This window comes from Prenolepis imparis, unplaced genomic scaffold, assembly GCF_030444845.1.
Source record: "Prenolepis imparis isolate NDT839.2.m4 unplaced genomic scaffold, iyPreImpa1.0 SCAF_1, whole genome shotgun sequence".
Classification (NCBI taxonomy): domain Eukaryota; kingdom Metazoa; phylum Arthropoda; class Insecta; order Hymenoptera; family Formicidae; genus Prenolepis; species Prenolepis imparis.
Genome location: NW_028141159.1, coordinates 3,924,706 through 3,946,790, shown reverse-complemented (window position 1 = coordinate 3,946,790; position 22,085 = coordinate 3,924,706). Strand labels below are relative to the sequence as shown.

At 40.5% G+C, this 22,085-nt stretch overlaps 1 protein-coding gene and 1 long non-coding RNA gene across 9 annotated transcripts in view; one reads left to right on the top strand and one right to left on the bottom strand.

Moving 5' to 3' along the window:
• The window catches only part of Nachralpha6 (nicotinic acetylcholine receptor alpha6), a 235,468-nt gene that overhangs the window by 104,045 nt on the left and 109,338 nt on the right, over positions 1-22,085 (bottom strand). For all 8 annotated transcript variants that reach the window (XM_083049565.1, XM_083049506.1, XM_083049541.1 and 5 more), the window contains exon 6: positions 13,529-13,709. In XM_083049565.1, coding sequence (XP_082905691.1) covers positions 13,529-13,709 — 181 coding nt within the window. The remainder of the gene's footprint in view (positions 1-13,528; positions 13,710-22,085) is intronic.
• Positions 1-22,085, top strand: part of LOC145942739 (uncharacterized) — a 141,437-nt gene that overhangs the window by 83,055 nt on the left and 36,297 nt on the right. The gene's annotated exons all lie outside the window — the stretch shown is intronic.

The window sequence follows — 22,085 nt, the reverse complement described above, 5'->3', positions numbered from 1 at the left end:
AATTGTTTAATTGGCCGCGTCTTAATTGATTCCCATCCGGTCGCGAGCTCTACAAACGATCTCTTTCCGGCTCATTAAAGACACGAATAATTAATAGAATTCCCAGATTTTAGGCACGAAGATTATTTTATATAATTGTATACGTACGAGAATTATTATATTTTGACATATCGTAATCGATGAGAAACGATACGTGTGACGATAAAAATAATTCAATTGTTCCCAGTGGGTGTGAATCCGGTGTAGCTGCGATTTAATGAGCGAAACTTAGCGGATGTTTTCTAGCATTTCGAATTCACGATGAGAGAGAGACCTAGAAGCGAACTCGCGCGAGAACGCGTAAACGAGCTAGGTATTGATCACCGAATCTCGGCTGAGTTCCGCTCGTAAATACCAAAATTCGCGATATCGTATTCCGCGCGCTCGCACGTGCGTATGCGGTTTGTGTGCTTTATATACTCGAACGGGGAAAGTCCGTTGTTGATGTGATATGAAACGAGGTAAAGAATATACGGCTGCTCATTAATTCCTCGTATATATATAGCGCGTGATCGATACTCGGGACTGCTGAAATACGATAACAAAGCACTTCCCGTAATTAATGAGCAAATAATTTTCAGAAGAAACCGGAAAAAATGACGAAAGGTGAAACGATATATACCGGTCTCTCTCTCTCTCTCTCTCTAGATCCAACGTAAGTAAAGTCTGTAAATTACGGAAACGGAAATTTCGCGCAACGTTCACTGATATATTTTGCACTGACGGCACATTATCTCGAACTTTTTAAAACGCCAGATGATATTCCCGTGAAATATTTCGTCTGCATAAAACAGACGCCGGACGCGCGTTGCAAAGCTATACAACATTCTACGTTTAGTTGGCCGAGGAAAGAATAACTTTTTCCGCGCGCAATCGCGAAAAAGTCGTGGTTAAAATCAAGGATAGGAGAACAGAGATTCTCTCTCTTCCATCGCCGCTGTCACCGAGCTGCACCGCGAAAAGAAAGGCGGCGGTAATGACCGCTCGACGTTGCGATGTATTTCTTTTTTTTTTATGGAGACGATGGGGGTTTTGAGGAAGTTTATATACGATTCTTTACGATCTATGATTCTCGTCCGACACGCAAATGTGGTAGGTGAGGAAGTCGCCCGTCCTCGGCGCGTTTTGCTGTCTCGATCCTTGTACGACCCTCAACTCGCCGATCACGAGATCTTTATAATTGTAATCGATTTATTAAAGACGAGACGTTCGACACTTCGAACCGAGATAGCGCGAACGGGCCGCGTGCGGGCGATTTCCTCGAGCAACAGGATGTCCAACTTCTCGTCGAGTAACACTTAAGGGCTAATAATAAAAAGGAACGCAGCTTAATGTATTCATCGAGAGAGGTCGGCACATCTCTTTCTCCCTTTTTTTTCTCTCGTTTTTTTCGGTACGTGGTCTTACATGAGTGCCCTAGCTCGCACGCACCGCACGTAATTGTGTAATCAGATTTAATTACGGTTACAATCTGTAATTCGTGATCAAGTGCGCCGAGGGGCACGCAAGTAAGAGCGCATCCGAATAAACACGTCCGCTTCGCGCTTATACTATTATAGTTGTAGAACGAACGTTCTTTTAAGCTTGCCATTTGACAACAAGTACTGCCATCAACTTTACGAGATTGTGTCGTTATCGTTGTCGTATGGACTATATAGATCCCTCGTTATCATTGCAAGTGGGAAGTTTGCGCAAAACGGTAATTTCGCAATTTCGCGAAATTTGCTCACAAGTTTAATTATGTGTAATATAGGTGCTACCTTACGAGATTTTTATTACAGTACGTGATGTTCAATTTACGATAAATTTTGCTTTACGTGTTATCGTTGTTATCTTACGTTGAGATATCCGAAGGAAAGATCTGAAGAATTTTAATTATCTATCATATTCCAAGTATATTAATTATCCTATAAAATATTATAAGTATATATAAAAGATACACGCACATATATACCGATATTGATTCGATGTACATATACTGTATTATATACATCGTGCAATGAAAACGAATCTACCTCGTGTGTGAGGTTCGAAATACGTATGTATATACAATCGATCTCACCCCGATGTCACCCTCTGTCAACGATAGACAGACAAATCGAAACTGTCCGCGGCGCCGATCAATACCAGCTGTTCAAAATAAATGTCCGCAGCCCGTGTATCCCTCGTTGATTTACTAACCCCGGGGTTTCAATTCGAGAGACGATCGAGAAAGCGTATTTCGAACGCTGCACTCGAACGAGCCGATAGGCGACCGTTCGTCTTACCTCGACGAGGAATAAATTCCGACGGTGGGAATTTTTTCGAGGGCGGGTCGGTCTCGGGGATGCGATGCCGACGAATCGGCGGCTGCCGAGGACGCGACGGGACTTAAAGAGAAACGACGCGCCGAGAGGGAAGGTGAAATCGAGTAGCTGTGCTTCAGAGAGAAGTGTCTCGACGCGTCGTTGCATACCGTGGGAGCCGGCAGGAACACACATGTGCAACAGGTGAAAGGCAGGTATCGAGCACCTCTTTTATTTCTCGACGTCTGTAGCCTAGCCGCGGCGCAGACAAATTTTTTTTTACGGTTGCCCCGAACCCTTTCCCTCCCTCCAAAAGTCGCGCGTCGCGACTCGATTAGAAATTTAAAAAATAGCACTCGCTGTGTCAAACGAATGGAATTTTTAATCTCTCGTTCTGGTCGCATCTGGATTAGCGCCAGATTTTTTTCCCTTCTCGTTTCAGATTCGAAGTGTATTATCAAGATTTTTGCTTACTTTGTGCTTACGCGCGGATATCCAATTACTTATATGCGAGTGCGAAGACGATGATCGAAAGCGGAAATTCTTTGCGCGCAAACTTTTATAATTTTCACCGGAGTATAGAGACGTATCCAATTAAAAATAATTTCTTCGTCGGGCGCGATATATAGAGATAAAATTATTCAAAATTCTACCCTTCATTTTAAGTAGAATTTTGCGTTCGTTTTCCTCGTTACGGCGAATACCCCCGAATACAAATACGCCCATTCGTATTCCACCCTCTCTTCGTCTCGTCTTATTTCCACGAATAAGATTGCGCCCTGAAATTTTCCTTGCTCTTTGAATTTTCGAGAACGACCTAGGATGACGGGCAAAAGAATCGTGTGTTTTTCACGTAGAATGAATGAGGGATAATACGAAGGAGGGAAATGGGGCGGCGAATAAAAATCTGCGAGAATGTTCCGCGGTATATCATTACGCGAATAAGGCATGAGAGGCATGCGTCTTGTGTCACTTGGCAACAAGAAATCAGATTCGCGCGGTGTGCACCCGCTGTACATATATGTGCAACGCAAACCGCAAGCCGCCGATCAGCAGCATCACGCGCGAATTAGTGACTATATGTGTTATGCGCTTAGCACGAAGATTAGACACGCGCGAGTCCGTAATTTGCGACTCGTGTATAAAATCCCCCCGTCCCTGGTATATAATCGAATGCAACGCGTCATCCTCCTTCTATCTCTCTTCGTGAAATCGAAATCCCGTTGATGAAAATTACGGCTTTAATTATATTCGCTTCCGTTTCAGACGTAGCCGAGTTTAGGTACATATATGTCGTACGGACGATCGACTTGCGTGTGTGTGTGGGGGGGGGGAGTTTAATTTATCGATCTTATGTAATTAACGAATGTACATTAATCACATTATTTACGCGAGATTCGAATTAATGTAAAATTATTGCGGCACAATCATACCATCGCCTGTTTGATGCGCGTATCGCGAAAATGATGAATATGGTGTTGTATATATTTGTTACATTCAGTTTTTGGAGCTCTCTCTTCCGCACCAGCTCATACAACATGGCGCTCGTAATTAGCACGCAATTAGTATCGTTTCATACAATAAATTATATGGATATTGATAAATGAGATTAGCTTTATCTGTGTCTTTATGCGAGTTGTTTGCTCTTTCCACTTGCATGATTTTTCTTCGTAGCTCGATCGATCAAGGAAACATTCATTCGAATGAATAATTGATTGTTCGGAGAAGATCGATACTTTTCAAGGATCATCTCGGAGCATCGAGATAACGATAACGACAAGCATCTTCCAAACTTCGATGACAGCGCGAAGCGAACGCGAACTTAGCCTAAGCTTAGCTCAGCGAGTCTCATTCTTTGGATTCTCCGTTGTGTGTCGCATTTCTTCGTCTCTAAATCGTCGATTAATCGATTCGATCCGTATGACCTGTCTTATCTAACGACCGTCCCGTTATAGTACATACGTACATTCGTAGCGAGGCCGACCGAAGTAAAATGTGAGCGACGACATGAAAGAGGTAATGACACTTCCAACGGCAAAACTTTTAGATTAGATTTCTCTCGTGCGACGTTTTTTTGAGAGACCGTCGATAAAACGCTCGGTACCTCGGCCGCGTGTTAATAATCAATCTCCTCTCGTCGGGAGATTCGTTATTAAATCGACACTTGAGCCAGATTCGCGGTTTTTCATATTAAGGACGCGAGATCGTGGGAAGTATTACCAGCAGACACTTGTAATCCCTGTCGACAATCTATTGAATGGTTCGGTCGAATACGTTGTTCGCAGGTGTGAACTTTGATTCGATATTCAATTAATCTTGCAGCGTTTGCTTCTCTTTCTCTCTCTCTAGACATATATATATAATATATATATATACATATATTTGTCTTTCTATATTATCGACGATCCATCTAAGGATAAACTCGATTTGCGGTTAATAATTTGCAATTAATATATGTGACAATCATTTAATATTAGCTCTATCTCCCATACTGTTATTGGTATTTACGATTTGCGCAACCTATCAACGAGTTAGCACTTTGTGACAGCTATAAATTGCGAGTTATTATGAGAAAATGCTTTTGTTCGATAGAATCTTGTAAATTGATGCTTGCTTGTAAATTATTTTGTAATATATTTTGCGATAATAATTCCTCAACGAACCTGCCATTAAAATTTCGATCGATAAAATCTTGGAACAGCTGCATTGAATAATAAAAATGAATAAAAATTTCAAATATTTCTCCGGCTGAAATTTCGTCGATTAAATGCTGGCAATACTTGTCGTGCGATCTGTAGAATCTCGAGAATGTATAATATGGCAACAGCGACTACTGCCGTGCATGGCGCTCTGCTACGGTTAGGCCGAAATTTGTTTTAGCAATGTCACAGTGAATTGTCAGTTAAGAAAATCAAAGTGGATAGTTGGCACAAGGATCGATCGAGAATTAACTCTTGTGGATCGAAGTGCGCGCGACCAGCACGGAGAATCTCAAGAATGAGGACTTGCCTGTCGCTGGCACGGAGACATCACTCAGCTATCGACTCCACAGAAGGTAGGAAAGACTCGTTGGTGGATCGACAGATTACAAATGACTTGATCCCCGGGCGACGACCGAGACGCACGTGGCGCCTCGGACCGCCGAGGAGGAATGAGAGTTTAAAGAATGTGAATCCGTGAAACAATAGAAGGAGTCGGATCGCAGAGACAGAGATAGAAATAGAGAGGCGGAGAAGGATCGGGAGGAGTCTTCGCAAATTGTTCATAAACGAAATGGCCGGAAGCGCCGGCGATGACGAAGTGACCGGAAAATTGCATGGAACGGGAGCGTCGTCGTCGGTTATTCCGCTGAATGAATGCGAGCGAGGCGTTTCTCTCTCTCTCTTTCTCTCTCTCTCTCTCTCTCTTGCCTCGGATAAATCGACTTGAGAGGAAAGTGATCCTTGGCTGCTGCTGCTGCTGCGGCTGCTGCTGCTGTTACTGCTGCTACTGCTGGCGCGATTACGTAAAGTGGTACATATAGTTGTTGGATTATACGCGCGAATACTTTTATAATCCGTCATCGATATGAATAAAAGCGGCGTTTAAATTTTTTTCCCCTGTGACGCGATCGTTTTTTTCGAAACAGTTATTGCGAAAAAATTGCTAATTTCCTCGTGATATTCGCCGAATCAAATCAGTTACGATTGAAGTGATTTAATACGCGTACTTGCACTTTTTGGAAGGAAAAATTCACGAATTATTAATCAAGCGTTAACTTTTTAATTACCGAATTCTTAGAACGTAGAAAATGCTTACATAGAGATACTATCTGTCCGGCGATGGGGCAGATTTCGACTGATTATAATTCAACTAGATACCGATTGAATTTGATTGATTGATTAATATCGCATTCTGCCGCGCTAAGTGATACAAGTCGATATTTGATCGGACATTGATTTATTCTCGCAAGTAAAAAAGATATAAGAAGCGATACTCTTCTACATGAAAAATCAACATGTAAGAATTTAAATTGATAATCTCGATATACGTAAATACGTCTTGCAAATGCTACATAAAAATATCCTCATTTAACGTTTAAACGCTTGAAAATTCTAGCTTAAATGCTCGAAAGAGTACTCTATTGTATCTCGATATATATCGCGCAACATTCCTCAATAACTCTCGTTAACAAACTACTGAATACTCGAATACTATCCGGCTTCGAATCGAACTAATCCCGAAACAGCGAGATACGTAACGCGAAGTGCACAACAGGCTCACCTTCCTCTAGCTACGAGTTATCGCCGTGATAAATTATGCACATCATGCGCAGCAAAGATCGTCGTTGCATGCACGGGAAATTGTCGAAGCGAGTAAAAAAGTAGGAAATAGAAAGATAGAGAGAGAGAGATTTAATAGATATATAAAGCGTATGTATTACAAGCACGCGACTGTAATCGTCATATATAGGGATAAAAAAGAAAGGAGGAACGCGCAGGAAATCGAAAAGGATTCAGGAAGAGCTCGGATGGAGGACGGACCTCTTCGATGAAGGATAATCGGTGCGGAGTCGATAGTAGAACGACGTGGACATGTGCTCCATGCAAAATCGTAATTTCCAGCTCAGACATAATCACGTGGTCCCTGCTTTGACTGGTCTATGTGTATGTGTGTGAGGCATGTATAAGTAGTATAGTTTGGGGTCGGTTGTGTACTTGGGGCCTCGTCCTACACTTCCTTCTCTATTCAGTATCTTTCTGACGCGGGGAAGACGCGGGGAATAATCTGTGTATATCAAATCTCGAAAATCACTCACGTTGCCATTTCCACTCGTTTTTCTTTTTTTTTCTCTTCCCTTTCTCTCCCTTTTGTTTTTGTTTTTGTTTTTTTTGTTTTTTTTACTTTTGCACTCATTATAGTATATAGAGGTATATGTATATATATATTACGAAAAAGCTTTCACTCGATATTCGAAGAAAAAGCCCGTGAAAGCAAAGTAACACCGGCAAGCGACATCAGCCCATCATAGCGCCTTCCTCTACGTAGGAAGGTTATATATATATATAAATATATATATGTTTATATATATTTATATATGTATATGCCGACACCATTATATATAAGATCCAACATAGCTATAGCCAATTCGTGTGCTCAGATTGCGCTCGTGACGTGGTTACAGAATCTCAGTTGTTTCGACTGCATTCATTAACAAATTGTTCCAGCACTCCGAAGGGAACCCGATTAACTCGATTCAGCGGGCAATTAAAATTAAATTGTCCGAAAGAAAATGGACCAAATTGGTGCATCGATGATAAAGAATCGATTTAACACCGTGCGGCCTAGTTGCAAAACACAGAAACTCAAAATTTTATTATTCCGAATAAAACGCGCTCATTTCCGCCGAAAACGATAAATGTTTATGACTGCTTCGTAAAATGTTACCATCTATGCGACCCAAAGTACACCGAGTGCCTGTCCATTAGCTGAGCTTTAGTACGAATTGAATAATTAAATTTGTTTATCAGTGCAACTAAATTTTTATGTGCCAAAATGGAATCGACAATGCGATTTTTCGTTTATATTTGATCCATTTTTTGCGAGTTTGATTGTATATAGTTTTTGTCACCGTGTCGAGATAGGAAAATACTTAAATCCGAATATAAATTAATTAAATAACGAAACGTAATAAGCGTGTGCGTATATAAGTTTAAGGATGATCACGGACGAGATACTATTACGAAGCGCAGTAAAGCCGCTGTGAAAGTAAAATAAGCACCGAGAGAACCGACTGAACTTAATCGCGGATGTAATTTAAAAAAAAAGCTCTCTTGCCGGAGCTCTCTGTCCGCGAGTGATTTTAATGGCGGATAAAAAGCTTTGGACGCAAAGAGCGGGAAAGTCTCCCGGAAACTCCCGGAACACGCGTCTTTGTCCGAAACAGTTTCAAAGATTTAAGGAAGCGCATAATATAATAATATACTTTAATCGAGTGGATCGATTTCATCTGCGCATCTGCGTCATCTCTCGCGCGCGCGAACGACGACGTTCTCGTTATTAAAGGCCACTGTCGGTCGTCGGAAAATCGTCCCGCTGAACGTTTTATGAGAATCGCTAATAATACTCCTGTTCGACCGGTATGTGAGTCGAGAGACATTGATCCCTCATTAAGATTCCATTACTATCGAGCTTGCCTTATGGTCGACGACCAAGTTCGACGAACCGAATCCGCTCGATTGTTTTATTATACGAGCGAGTTAACGCGACGTGACGCTCTGGAGCAGAGGAGAGCTACCATATACGGTAGAAACGGATGGATTATTTATTATTTAAACGCGAAATTTATCGGAGAAATGATATTCATTACTCTCTGACTATGCAAATCGTGCAAAATTTGATCGTTTCTTGAGGAATCCGCAAATGTAATCATCCGATAAAAGTGCCGGCGATTAAAGTCTCTACATGTCTAAAGATATCATTTATTATGAAACAATATAGGTATGTACTCATGCACAAAAATCATACTGACAAATCGAAGTCTACTCGTTATTATCTAAATCGTTGAAATAACTCGAGACCGCAATCTTTTATTCCTTTCAGTTCCAAGCAAAATTGAATTAGGAATTAAATTGACTTTTTATGAGTATCTTGAAAAATATATGAGTATCTGATGTATTAATAAATTTTGTCTATCTCGCGTAATTAAGATGGACGGACGAATGTTGCGCGAAATGAGAAACGAGAAACTTCATATGCGCCGAGACAAATAATGACAGAATTCTATTCCTTTCGAACTGGAAATCGATAAGACCGCGTTGCGGAAGTACAAGGATTATTTATTGCCCGAGAAATAGAGCCGCCTGTAAAGCACAGTGCCAGTTTTTTAGTCTTATCGACGTTAGCCGCGTATTAAAGCGACGGGGACAAAGAAGAATGACGGAGTGTTTATAAATGTATCGACAGTGAGAGGAGCGAGGGAATAGTTTGACGCGCAATTTATGAGAATGCTTAAGCGTGTACCTTATTTATTATCAAAGCGTGCTACAAAGCCGCAACGTGTGCACTTAATGATTTTAATATACTGTCAAAGTCAATAACGTCGACGAGTCGAGAGAAATCACACAAAATATAACGCGCAAACGCAAAATAATAAAATATCACATATTGATTTTGATAACTTTGAATATTTTGCGCCAAGTATATATGTATGTATTATATTTGCTTGTACAAATAAAAATGTTCGACATAAATAGAGAAACGTATGTTCACGCGCACGTATGTATATATGTATGATAAACCGTTATGATTGATTTAGTTTCTCGTTTTGGCCGCGTGCGCGATTTCATTACTCGATGAAAAACATCCTCTTTCGAACGATAATAGCGCTAACAATGAATTTTCACGGCGATACGTTTGTGAAATTTTGTATCCGACATTTGTTGTTCTCATTCTGTCGCCGCGATAAGTGCGTTATTCGACCGTTAACGAATATTTCGCCGAGCTTTACGATTTGGCGCAGCGTTTTCACGATGCATCAGCGGCAAACGGAAAATCACGATTTGTCATTTTCAGTTTTGCTTTATGGCCCGGCCACGTCAGTTCTCGCACGAGTCCGCGATAAATCGTTATCATAAAGTTCGGTTCTCTCCTCGCTCAGGATCGTAAAAAACATCGCAATAAAGACGTCGGACAGTCTATATTAAATTTGCGCGTGTATAAAAATGTGGTCTTCACACGTCGCGGAGATATCAAATTTTTCACGCTCAGGGAGACAGTATCTTCTCACGGAGAAGAATATATTTCCATTAATACATGTAATTTTCTCACTTTGGCATCGTCAAATGGATATTAATATAAAAATGTCGTTAATCAATTATATCCCACGTTTGAATTAATATTTCCGGAGGGAATAAAATATTTTCTAAATCAAGATGATTCGATCGCACATATATTGTTATTAAAACAGGTGTTAGGTCAAACTTTTTCTTGATATTTAACACATTATAAAGGAATGAACAAACATAGCTACTTCGAGTCAGTATTGCATACCGCAATACACCGAATTTGATTGTCATTCTAGTTAATTCCGTGCGTCAGGGAATGACTTGGAACAAGAGGACGAACTGGCAACCTTCGCGCTTGATAGCGAGTGGTTCTTCGCACGAGAGTCTCGAAGGGCTGGAAACTGTCACGGACGTGGCGAAGTGTCGAAACCGGGTCATAAGTAAAATGAATTTAACATTTGGCGTTTATATGCGGCCTGCAAACTGTGCGCACCGTGGGAACGAGCTCGACAAACTCGACGTCGCGAGTTAGACGCGATGCCTCGGCATATACGCCTTAATATCTAGCGTATATACACAAACATCCACATCTCGGTTTCTACATATTACGACGGGAAAATAGTTGCCGTGTCGACGACAAAATTTATCACCCGTATATAACGAAGAGACGTATGAAATCGCGGAGAGACACGGTTACACGGATTTACGATGACTCTTGGTCACGAAAATCAAGTTGCATTCCGTTACATCAAACTTTATTAGCATTTAACATTACCGTGAATTTAATAGTTCAACGTGTGCAAAAATTACGATTACTTGTACGAATCTGAAACTTCCGAATCATCCTCGTTAGGCAAACTGCCAGCTTCGAATTTGAAATTAAGGGAATATTAGCAAACTTATGCAACCCGGGGATGTAACGATGAGGATTTTGGAGAATTCATATTAAAATTGTATAAAACTTTTAATAATTGATAATTTAATAATTAATGGGAAAACTTACAAGAGATTAAGTTATGACAAAGAGGCGATGATGAATACCCCTCTTCTTGCTTGAGGCGTAATTTTCTACGGAGCGGAAACATCCAAATGCAAATGTCGCGGTTATTATGCGGGGAATGTTATAAAAAAGACAATTAAGGATAATTAGCGTGTAACCGTAAAAGTATCTCAACCGGAAAAGTACGTATCGTAAATTGCGCACCTTGGAGGGAAGACAACGGTAATTTATTTAGCGCCGCGAATGTAATTATCCTTGATAACGCACGTTGAAATATCCACGACACAATCTACGAGAGCGTCGAGATCGTTCCATTAACGGCGACCGCCACGGGTTATCCGCAATTCGGATATAATTGAACTGGAAGTTAGTTTGACAAAAAATTTTTTTTCATCCTTGGCTCTGCGTTATAAAATTAATATTTAAAAATCCAAATTTGCGTCTCAAAAATCGAATGACGTGTAAGATTAATTAATTTTTCAAAAAAACTACGCCAGGATTAAAACGATTATATCCTTGCGCCTTTTTCGATTAAAAACCACAATGTTAATGCACAATGTGGTTTAATTTTATACTATATTGCCAGAGAATTTTGAATTCAATTATAGTGAGAAATAATATATAAGCGCAGTTTGCAGATTATCGAAAAACTTGTGTGATAAAGTAACTAAGATCGAGCGAGGTAGCCTTTCCGACATTATAGAAACAATTACCGTCGTCGGTTCGGCGCATGGAAATAGCGTTACGGTAATACTGCGTCGAGATCGCTCCATTAATGGCGATCACCTCAAGTTACCCGCAATTTGGAAATAATTGAATAGGGCAAGAATCGATTCCGACGATTCGAGCTGTACGCATTACTTCCGCACACTAATCGACTCCCGGGATATTGTGTGTTTATGGAATTAACAGTTAGTAAATATAATTTTTGCTGTCGGAAATTAATGCGAGTGAATACAGAAATCGGGAAAGCGACGTTTTTTCCTGTCTCGACTATCTAAGCCGAAATATCTAAAGTATTTCGTATTTCTCAATGTAAATGGAGCAAAGATACCGTTGCAGGCTGGAATTACGCTCATGTTCGTTTCCGGAGTGCTGGATATCTCCCTGATACACCTTCCTATCTTACTTTATTCTTTTTTGTCGCGGATCTAGCTCACACATACGTCGGTGCGTGTGATATACGTGTGTCGTACGTGGTGTAACATGTAATGCTATATATCATATATATATATATATATATATATATATATATGCCTATGTTATGTATATAGATCCGAGCTGAAGCTACGAAGCGTGAGAACGGCTATCTATGGAGCATCGCTATTGTGTGTTGCATTTGTGAGTCTTGTGTCGGACAGAAGAAGCCGCGTGGTGTTGCCCGTTAAACGGGCGCGGGATAAAAGGTCTATCTGGTCTCTCGATCGGGGACCATGGGCCAGGAAAGGAAAGAGGTGTTTAGGCGGGTCGAGACTCTCATGGTAGCGAAGGGTGGTCCTGATGGCGAACGGACACCGAAAGTGGTTTGCTTCATTTGCGATAGAACGCCGAAGAATTTCATGATTCTCCGCTCGCTTGCCGAGGGTCGACGAGGCGTAGATGGGATTATGTATATACCTACTCGGCAGTTTTCTCTGCTGAAAATTTGGACCGCCGCGAACTCTCTCGTTAAGCGAAAATGAGACGCGCCCCGCGTATAATTGGTAATTGGACGGTAATTAAGCGACGTGAGCTGCGATTGAGATACGTTTTTATCGCGCTGCGGCTTCGGCGATAAATTAATAGTGTTTTTTTTTCATAATTATATATTGATACAAAAATATGCATCGCGAAAATTGCATAAATATCTATAAAAATTAATCCGAGAATTTAATTGGAACGGTATTGCGAATTTAATAATAAATGTAGCATTACTTTATTTGAATTATTAAAAAATTTATATATTCGCTCTCTATTTTTTGGCACTGATTGTGCAATTTGCGCTATTTAAAAAATTGAAATGTAATCGATTATAAAAATGATAAACGTTTTCAGTTCCAATAAAGTGACATCAAACGCAAATCGTATATATGAGATAGAATTTACTGCTATTCTGTGCACCGATAACTAACCGAGAATTTTTATATACCTTTATTTCGTATATTAGCGTCATTATTCGTCGAACGGTCAATGGGAAATATTTCCGACGAATTTTCCGTCGGAAATCACGCGAAAATACAATCTTCCCTCTTGTCGCACCACATTGGCAACCACATCGGTCGCATTTGGTACAGCCACATTTCGCGGTCCCTAGCCCTTTTTCACCCTCCGCTTCCGGTTAGCTCGAGTAAAAGCGCGTATAGCTCATTCGGAAGAATTGAAGGGATCGATAATATAATCTTGGTGCTCTCGGTGTGTACTGAGAGTGTGTCGGTGTGTAAGTGGAGATAGTAGTGTACCTGGTTGCCGTCGTAGGTCCAGGATCCGAACTTCATGTCACAGTGTTGGTCGTCAAAGGGGAACCAAGTGATGTCTATCTTGCATGTGCTCTTGAAGATGCCCGGAGGAACGTACAGGCAACTGCCGTTATGCGTGACCACCACGTTTGTTTGGTACGTCCCGTCGAAACCCTCATCCGCACTAACGTTTTATATCATACTTCCATTAATTACCCTCGTCAGTCGTCGACCGTTTCGCGGCCGGTAGTTTAATCGCGCGCCTCTTTAATCATCGCGTCACGGAGCGTGGGACGTCGTCGGTTCTTGTTAAATACCGCCGGCAAGACCTCGCACGAAGGATATTGACAAACGAAGAACGCGAATGTCGTGTTTGTGTCGAGGAGACGAATGGGATGCTTGAGGTATAGAGAAGTGAGGGAGGGGGAGGAGAGTTCTCCATTCTAATTACATTTACTTGTGACGTTGCAATATTCATGAAAGAAATGTTATTTCACGAAAAAAAGATTGAATCATCGGATCATCGATGTCTATCTATCAAAATGCTATTTATCAAAATTATATAATGTTCGACCGCGTCTTTCCTAGCGATGTCGCGAACGAGCAATAAAACGAGAATCACGAAGGTGAAGGAGGGTGATAAAGCGGAGTACTCGCGAATGTTATTCATGAAAATGCAAACCGCTTAGGACCGCTTTTACGAGAGTCCCTTTAAGCGCGACCTGGGATTGGGGGGGGGGATGGAGGAAGGGGAGGAGGGGACGATGAAGAACGGAAAAGGTAAAGTGGAAAGAGGAAGGGTACCGCGAGCATTGCCTGCGCCCGCTCGTGTTAATCCCTCAAGAATAATTTGAAACGGCCAATTAAACGGCGTTAAAGGATAAAGGCAGACATGTATATATTCGTAGGCGGTTCTGGAAATCTGCGCGCGAGAGTTTTTATGACGTATTTATCTACCAAAGCGGCTTATTACAAGTTTTCGAACGCCACGCGAGAGCGAGAGGAATATCCATTCTATCTCGCGAAGAAGGATATTCTTGCTCTTTTCCATGAAATGCGCGCTACTAAAAAGAAATGTCTCTTATTATTTTTTATTATTGTCACGCGAAACTGAACAATCGTTAAGCAAGTCGAACATTAGACGATCTGTGAGACAATAAACCCGAAATAAATATTAAAATATACTGGCGAAAATCAAGCGTCGGTGCGATGTCGGATATTAATGTTCTTGCTACGGAGAACGCTGTGTTGACGAGAGAGTCAACGGATGGTGGCATCGACGGCATTGTCGAAGGTTTTGAGAATGTCGTTCTCGCCAATCGAAAATCGATACCGCCGTATCATTAAGGTTCTCGTGCTTCTCGCTATTTTCACACGTTATCGCGGAGAACGAGGGGAGAGAGGATGAAGCAAAGGCGGAAGACGACGAAGAGGGAAAAAAAGGGACGCGCTTCTCCCGAGGTTCGCTCGGAAAATCGGAGTTAATTAATTCGAGCGGAGAATTGAATTTTTAGCACCGTTTGTCAAATATTAATTGTTATACACTACCGTGTGTCTCCTGTCGTACGTGATCTTGCCGCGCTGGTCGTCCGTTCATTTCGCGAACGAGATATCGAATGCGGTATATCGTCGCTTTTGTGTGTTCTGTCATTTGGCCTAGATCGCGAGTTCACCCGTGAGCGACGTTTCTCTTTCAACGTCGATTAACGCGTGCGCCGTTTAATCGAATTCGCGGGGAAACGCGGGGACGCCGGAGAAAATAGGCTTCGTATCAAACCGATCAGTCCGAAAAAAAAAAATCGGTCGAATCACTCCCGCTAATGCGCGCGTTTAAATTCCGACGTCGGCGCGTCGAGGGGATAGAGGCGGCATTGTCGTCGTTGTTGTGTGGCTAATGAAGACTAACGAGAAACGGGGCCTCGCAACCCCCAAAAAGTATGTCCGATTAATTAATCTCGACGGAGCGAAACCGTGTTGGCGGAGTACCGGCTATTGGATTTTGTTGATCGTGTGTTTCCCCTATTTTATGGATAACTTCGTTATCCGTTGCCGCTGTCATTTGTTCGTATGCGAAAATGTATGCGCGCGATATGTCGGGCGAAATATGTGCATTTTGGGGCCGTTATGCCGATCTTTCGTTATTGCGCGAAAGCGTGTTAATTAGCTACGGAGCGAGAAAACATATCGCGCGACTGCAAATTTATTAACGCGAGACCGTGAGAAACCGCACACGTGGATCCTCGGACGTTATTATTGGCGATCTGGCCAATAGACGTCGCGATAACGACGCATGGAATTTAATGACCGAATCGTAAGGGACTAATTAACGATTCCCAACGGGCGCATTAGTATCTATATAGGTTAATGGCGATATTCGATCGATGGATTATCGCGAGATTGAGAAATGGCGACTCACCGTTGACAGGAAAACTGATTACATATACTGAATTGCAATATAATGCTATCTTGTCAGCGACGCGATATTACATACAATTTTCTTTGATGATAAAAATAAAAACATATATAATATTGCTATCCTTTATTCCCGTAAACTTTCACCGATGAGTGAAGCACGTGCGCTATTTTCCGAATAGCAATTTAATATGAAGTAACGGCAAGTAATATAGGTACATATGTTATCTTTCGCTTCTACTTTATCCACTGTATGACAAGTAATACATTGTATCAAGGAAGTTGTGCGACACTCTTGATGTAACTTAACGTAATCCCGTGTAATGGAAGTTACAATTTAGCCTGACACTGCATTGCACTCGATACCACTTTGTTATAAACTTTCCCGCAAACTTCCAAGTTTTCGTTAATATCTTTCGATCCTATCACAACAGTGACCGCCAAAGTTTCCGCTCGAAGAGAAACAAAGTACCCTGAATGCCTAACGATTGCTCGACGTTAAGTACTTGTCTAGGATGGCTTGTCCGGGATAGGACGTTTAAGAATGTAAGAAATTTTCAAGCGCGCCGCAAACTGTCGTTATACGAAAATCGTTTTAGCATTGTTGGCACATGTTGTCAGCAACAAGATTGTGAGACAGGGCGGAAGAATATTTAACACGAATTCTAAGAACGACACGGCATTCTATATTTAATACCGCAAAGTTGCGCGTAATGATATTATCATAGTTGATAGATAATCAGCGAATCAACTAATTTGCTCTTATATTTATATATGCACATGTATAATTTAATGCTTTTAATTAGTGGGAGATAATTATAAAGCAAATAGATTCGCGCAAATGAAAAAAAATACATTGGACTTTTAAATATCGCCGCTTTTAAATATATTTCACGGCGGTGCAATTTACAGGAGATAGTGCTGGCTTTCATTTGATCGACGATGCGCGAGATAGTGGGTGCATGATAATTAGTATGCGTTGCTCCACGCATTTATCTCGAGCTTAGCGCCGAAAATTCTACCAAAAAGGAAGAGGAGAACCGCGCGAGAAAAAGAAACAAAACTCAGGGTCAGTTCGGTGTTTTAGTCTCACTGTTGCAATATTACGGGGCGTAACTCGCGAGGGAGTTTATGTACACTTTATCCGACTCCCTAAGCAAGCATCTCTGTCGAAGAACGGCGAGTATTTGTTCGAAAAATCCGATCTTGAACGCCTCAATTTCCGATGGCAAAGACGTCCGTGTGTGAATTGGGCTTTCGAAATAACAATAATGGAAGCGAACTGCGCAGGATATCTGCAGGAACCATCGAATGTTGCTTCAAGCACAGATATTAGAGAACAAATAAAAAAAAAAAAAAATAATGATCTTAATGGGAATTTGAACTTACAGTTATTTGATAAATTAAAGTTTGAGAAAAAAAGCAAATAATAAAACCTTGTTTTTCAAAAGCTTCAACTAAACTTTATCTTATATAATAGAAATTTAATTTTACCTCCTTGGTACAGATCTCATACAATTCAAGATCGGATTTTTTAATAAACATTCATTATAAATGCCAATGAAAATATTTTCGCAGGATTTTGAAACTGCAATTTTAAAGGAGTAATTCAATTAATAAATAATTACAAATTGACTGAAAAATTATTTCATTAATGCAATTCGAAGAGGAAGAGGAAAGCAAATACTAGAGAATTAAAAATTAATTATCAAAATATTTTATGTTGGATAACTTGAATTTATGATCAAGATTGGCCCTTCGCAAAGTATTGATTAAAAAAAAACATCAACTTCAATTTTATCACAAAATTATAAATAAAAGGATAATTTTTTCCAGGAAATATGTTTATATAGTATATAAAATTACATATCGATACGACGTATTCTCGCATCATATATAATATATACAAATATACAAAGTGTAACTAAAAAAACATATATGGAGCACACCATCAGATTCTGTGGCCAATTTGAAAACGATTTTTCCTCAGCGAAAATATCGAAGTAGGTCATCATTTTTTGCACGTTCCCAATTTTTGTCATCTTGTATCTTTATAACTAATTGTAAGTCTTAAATTAAAATTTTATTAAAATAACTTTTTCTGATATTAACTGAAGAATGTATTGTAGTTTTGTTAATATTTTAACTCTACACAAAGTTTAATTTGTGAAAAGCTCTTCTTTTTCAATCATTGATAACTTGAAAGTTTATTGGTGCCTCGACTTTTTCAATGAAGAAAAATCGTCTCCAAATTGGCCAGAGAATTTGATGATGTGCTCCGTATATATTTGTTTCGTTACACTCTGTATATATACTCATTAACGATGGAAACGATTACGTCGTCGTCTGTCGTAAAGTTTCTAGCGCGACAATAATTAAGGAAAGCGAAAGAAAAATAAATAAAATAACTATTTGAAACGGTTCGGAAACAGTGTGGCGGAAGGATATATATTCGGCTGTGTGGATCTCGACAATGAAACACACGGCCAAATGGGATTAAAGGACAATGTTTATCGAGCCGTTCTCGCTCGGGCTTTCGCTTTGCGAGCTCCAGCTCCAGTCTCCGGTTACGCCAGGACGTGCATCAAAGTCCATGCGCCGTCGCGTTCACGAATTCTGAGGGGCGTTTTCGTCGATTGTTCCACGTCAAACAAAGGCGGATCCCACTGCGATGCCTATTGTCGGGCTTTTCGGATAAATTCTGTTCGCCGTGGATCGCTGACCCAAACGTCTCGCCTCCTGCGTGTGTGTGTCTGTTTTGTCTCGTTTCTCTCTCTTCGTCCATCCGTGAGAGTTCGCGCTTACGTTACACGTCGTCCTCGCCCTCATAGATCGCGATATTCATGAAGAGGTGAGCAACAAGTAAGTCGCACGCTCCGAATGGTAGGCGGCCAACCAACCCCCTTTTGTTCCGCGAGTAACGACCATCTCGTCCGCTCTCCATTATACGCTGTATGTATCTTTTAAACAATATCTGATGGGTACTTAAAACCGATTTAACGTGCGCGCTAATCCACGGCGAACGAGATTGGTCGCGTAGCCGGAAAAAAGTGAGGCAGGATTATTATTAGGGGCAATTAAAAACTTCCTGAAGCGCGAAAGCTGCTTCAGCGTATAGCCGATTATCTCAATTATTTTATTGCCATGCGCTCTAAAATCAATGAATAAAACTCTAATAACTGTGTTCCTAGTGGTGTTCGTTTTTAACGAAGACGGTATCGAGATGCACAGTGACTTATGTTAACGCATTCCCAAATCGTTTCCGGATGAAATAGTGGAAGCAAGAATACATAATTTAAATTCACCGTACAAAAAGAGCCTACAAAAAATCTCAATATTTTCAGTATTTGTAGAGATATTTTTTTATATATTGATATATACGAACAATGCTGTTGCAATTGTTTGTTAATTTTTTATCTACCCCCGGCCATCTCTCATCTAAATCTGTTGGATTTATATCAGATTTATATCAAATTTTATGTAATTTAATAAAATAATAAAATATTTTTATAACTTTACACAGATTCGATGCACATATAAAATATCACAAAATTGTAAAAGGAAAATTTTTCAGTTGCATAAGGATGCATTTTAAATGCAGATTTGAATTATTCGCGTAGGTAGAAAAAAATTAATGCCTTTTATTCAAATAAAATCCCCTTTCTTATGCTTTTTCTAAAAAAAAAGAGAAAAGAAAAAGGAAAATTGTGCAACGTTAATTATAGGTTTCGATGCGTCTACGGTCGTGAGTATCGTAGCCCGCTGATGCGTATGCCGCGTAAATACCGCGTAAAGGTGAAAATATTACGCGATCGGGTCAGTAGGAATATAAAAATATGATAGATCGATGAGACGGGAAAAGTCTCGCCGTTCGCTGGCGGTGGCTGCAACAACGTGCCCCCCGATACTATGTAACCACTACTATGTTCCGATATGTAACACTATATGCGCAAGCGTTGCAAAATTTCGAAACGTCGATCATTCGCGTCGCGATGAACGAGAAACATGGATGTCGTTCGCGTCTTGCATTCGATTATAAAAATTCATCGTGACGCATAAATATCCCGTTCACGCGCGAACGTGTCGCGAAGTTTGGAAATCACGAGTTTGAAGTTTGACACACGATATCGATGATCATTCGATCGATCCAACGCCGGTACTCGCGCTTCATCGATACGATAATCTATTTTTCTTTCCCTTGTATACGCAGAATTTTATATGCGCGGCAATTAAAATATTTCTTGATGATTCTTAATTCCCTTTAAATTCGTGATTGATTTGATCGAGCTATCTTGCTTTCTTCTTTTAAGGAGCACCAGTCTATTCTTGTAGAATATTACATATAGTATTTATGTAAGGACACTATTTTTAGAGAGAAGAAAATTGTCATTCCAACTACAAAGTTACGAATGCAACAAATTTAGAGTTTCTTCCGTATCAGATTAATTAGAAAAAATTAGAAAAAAAGACGGACGAGCGAGATGCGTATTAATAAATTCCTCAGCATTTCCTAGTGATCCACCTGTAAATTATCTCCAGCTACAGTAGAATATGTATATTATATATATACGCATATCACTAGGTGCACGTTGAAGTGTCTGCGTGAGATAGAGTCTGTTATACTCTGTGCGAGTTCTGCGTGTTAGAGTAAGAAAGCACAACAAAAAAAGAGAGAAAAAAAACACATTACTGGAGGCACCAAGCACAAACGACAGACAGCGATAGTCCCGTGTCTTAGTTCGTGGAGAGATCTTAAAGCGCTGTCCGTATAATCTCGTTAGATCTTTATCATAAACCGACACATGCAACGACTAACGAGCCGCGTATCCGCCCAAGCACCTTCGTCGCATGGAGATTGAAATGTCAAATGTGGAATTCGGGTTGCGCCCTCGAGGCCCGAATCGATCGGTCGACGTTTCCTCGCGTCGTTTTCATGGTTTACGCGTAGACTGATCGATTTAATCCTCGTCGTCGTCGTTGTCGTCGTTTTCGTCGTTGTTGTCGTCGTCGTCATTCTGACTCTCGCCGAGGATTCAATTCGCGTTATTCCTTCTTTTTTTTCGCAAATAAGTTTACTCGTTTTTTTTACCGGCGATCTGGTGTTTCTTTCGTTTTTTTTTTTTTTAATCCAGGACGGTTGGGGTTTCACCGACCTTGCCACGGAACCCGCTCCCTTCCGCTTTTTTCGCCACGATAAATTTATCTCACGAGGCCCGAGTCACGTATATCGGCGAATAAAATAGCACGTAAAAGTCACATCCTGATGTTTTACGACTTTCAATCTAGTATCAATCGATGATTATAATCTTAAATTGTTTGTGTTTTCGCTTTCGTCTATATGCCGAAACTATATACGGGCGTGTCAACCAACAGATACATAGGTACGCAACAGACGTTTTGTGTCAACAGGATGATGAGTTTAGCTTGAAATCGATTTTTCTTTAATAAAAATATATCAATAGTTTTTTATTTATAGACGAGAGAATGACGAGAGATAAAAATCCTGTTTTTCAATTTGTTTCAATTAAATTTTAATTTTAGATTCAATTACTAAAATGTTTAATATCACGAATATTGAAGCTAGAAGTGATTAAAAAAAGAAAACATTGACTGCAAATTAATTCAGATTTTTATATCCCATATTTTATATCCCATAGATAGAAATTTTGGACCACCCTGTGCACGTATGCAACGTCCATTTGCTCATTGCGCTCCCTTGAGCAAATAGTACCAACGACGTAACGAGGTGCTCTGAAACTCCTGTATGTCATAAACGTCGAGAGAGAGCGAACTGTCGGAAAGTTAACGGCGCCAAATCACCGAGAGACGACGCGGGATGTCGTCCTAATTCGCGCGAATGGATGGCTTGCGATAAACCATTATAATATGTGAATACTGCAAATGATATTGATTTTCGACTTTCGCGAATGATTATTTAGAGACGAGAATCCGCCCTAACAATAACTGCGCGTCGCGTCGATTGGAGCTTAGCTCCGCTAAGATTAAGCGAGAGTCGTATATTCGATGTGAAAAATTTATACGTCTACACTTAGCAGGGCTGTCGCGAGATAGTTTTAGCTGACACGCCCATCAGAGAAAGTCCTCTAGCGAAGATGTACCGATCTTATGACACGCATTCACGAGTTGA